The sequence below is a fragment of the Stegastes partitus genome, unplaced genomic scaffold, assembly GCF_000690725.1.
Source record: "Stegastes partitus isolate 25-593 unplaced genomic scaffold, Stegastes_partitus-1.0.2 Scaffold4459, whole genome shotgun sequence".
Classification (NCBI taxonomy): Eukaryota; Metazoa; Chordata; class Actinopteri; family Pomacentridae; genus Stegastes; species Stegastes partitus.
In genome coordinates, this window is record NW_007582190.1 from 1 (window position 1) to 1,653 (window position 1,653).

General features: G+C 42.2%; 1 protein-coding gene across 1 annotated transcript; it reads right to left on the reverse strand.

Moving 5' to 3' along the window:
* Positions 1-25: 25 nt before the first annotated feature.
* LOC103376400 (zinc finger BED domain-containing protein 4-like) lies at positions 26-1,647 on the reverse strand (the record flags this gene model as incomplete). Its single annotated transcript, XM_008306758.1, has 3 exons — positions 1,606-1,647; positions 429-1,500; positions 26-320 (listed from the first exon to the last, which is right to left on the reverse strand). Coding segments are annotated over exons 2-3 (1,355 nt in total), but the record flags the coding sequence as incomplete, so codon positions are not given.
* Positions 1,648-1,653: the final 6 nt, after the last annotated feature.

Sequence of the window (1,653 nt, forward strand, 5' to 3'; positions counted from 1 at the left end):
ATTTTTATTTAGAAACATCAGCTGCGTTAACATCTTTGGGCCAAGGCGATTGCGCCGCTTACAAACCATTTCTCCTGCTTTTGAGAACACCCTTTCACAGGGCACTGATGATGACGGCGTACATAAAAATGTCATTGCAAGTTTGTACAAGGTAGGGTAATTTAGTCTTTGCGATTTCCAGTATTGTAGTGGATCCTGTGATCTTGGTGTGTTCTCCTCGGAGATGTATCTTTGTACCTCGATAATGGCATCGGTGGTGACATTTGAATTGGCCTTGCTCTCCTTGACTTCCATGTCCAGCTGGTGCCACAGGTTGTCATCTGAGGAAAAAATAAAATGCATCTGTGTTACTAATTCATTGTATTCACATGGAGTGATTTGCATGAACATTAAAATACAAATGAACACAATTAAGAATCATGACATACCTGGACTGGAAGCAGATGGTTGAGTTGAAGGTCCAGCTTGGGCATCTTCCATTTGTGTCGGTACAGCGTTTCTCATTTCTGCCGCACACTCTGATTTTAGTCTTTTCACTGCATCATTGGCTTTTGACGCACTTAAGAATGCCATTGTCTTGAACCGAGGGTCCAGCAGTGTTGGTATTGTCATTACACTTAATGACTCCAGGTTGCACAGAGTTTCTAGCAGTCTTCTTTTCAGGTTTTCCACAAGATTAATTGCGGTTTCCGTGGTTACATTTAATGCATTGCGTTGCAGTGAGTGGTGCAACATTTTGAGCATTGGGATTACTTTTGATCCAGACACTCTTTTTTCCTCAGACAGCTCCACTGTCGCTTGATTAAATGGAGCAAGCACACGGAGTGTCTCCTCTATGATTTTATAATCATTTGTAGTGAGCTGAGGTATATCACTTTTTAAAGAGGCTAGGGATACCAACACCGACTCCCTCTGTTCCGCCATGCGTTCCAGCATTAAATACGTGCTGTTCCATCTAGTTGACACCTCATTCATTAATTTCTTCACTGGTCCTCCCATCTGTAGCTGGACTTGTGCCAGTTTCTCTTTGGCTGTAGTACTGGTTCTAAAGTATGTTGCAATATGCCTTGTTTTATTTCGGATATCAGTGAGTGTCTCAATTTGGTCACATGACTTTCGAACTGTTAAATTTAAAGAATGCGCTATGCAAATCGTGTGCCTGATTTGGAGCTTTTTGACACATGCAACCATGTTTGCAGCCGCATCTGTGACAAGACATGTCACTTTCTCTGCTATGGCCCACTCCTGCATTAAGTTTTTCTTTACTTGGGCCATATTTTCAGCAGTGTGCTGCTGAGGGAAGTGTTCCACTCCCAACATTGATGTACACAGTGTATGGTTCTCACTGTCGACATAGTGACAGGTCACAGCCAGGTAAGCCTCCATGTTCATGGATGTCCACATGTCAGCTGTTAGGCTGACTGCAACTGCACTCTTCAGTTCTTTTTTAACTTGCTCCTTTTTCTCCTCATACCTCTGGCTAATCATGGTCTTGATAGCCTAAAATTAATAACACAAGTGGAGTAGATTAATGAATGAAATCACATAACATGCATATACTTTGTTAACATGTATAACACCCATTCATCAGTTTGTTTCACGTACCTTTCTGCTTGGCAGAACATATGAGGGCTCAAGGAGTTGGACCAGCTC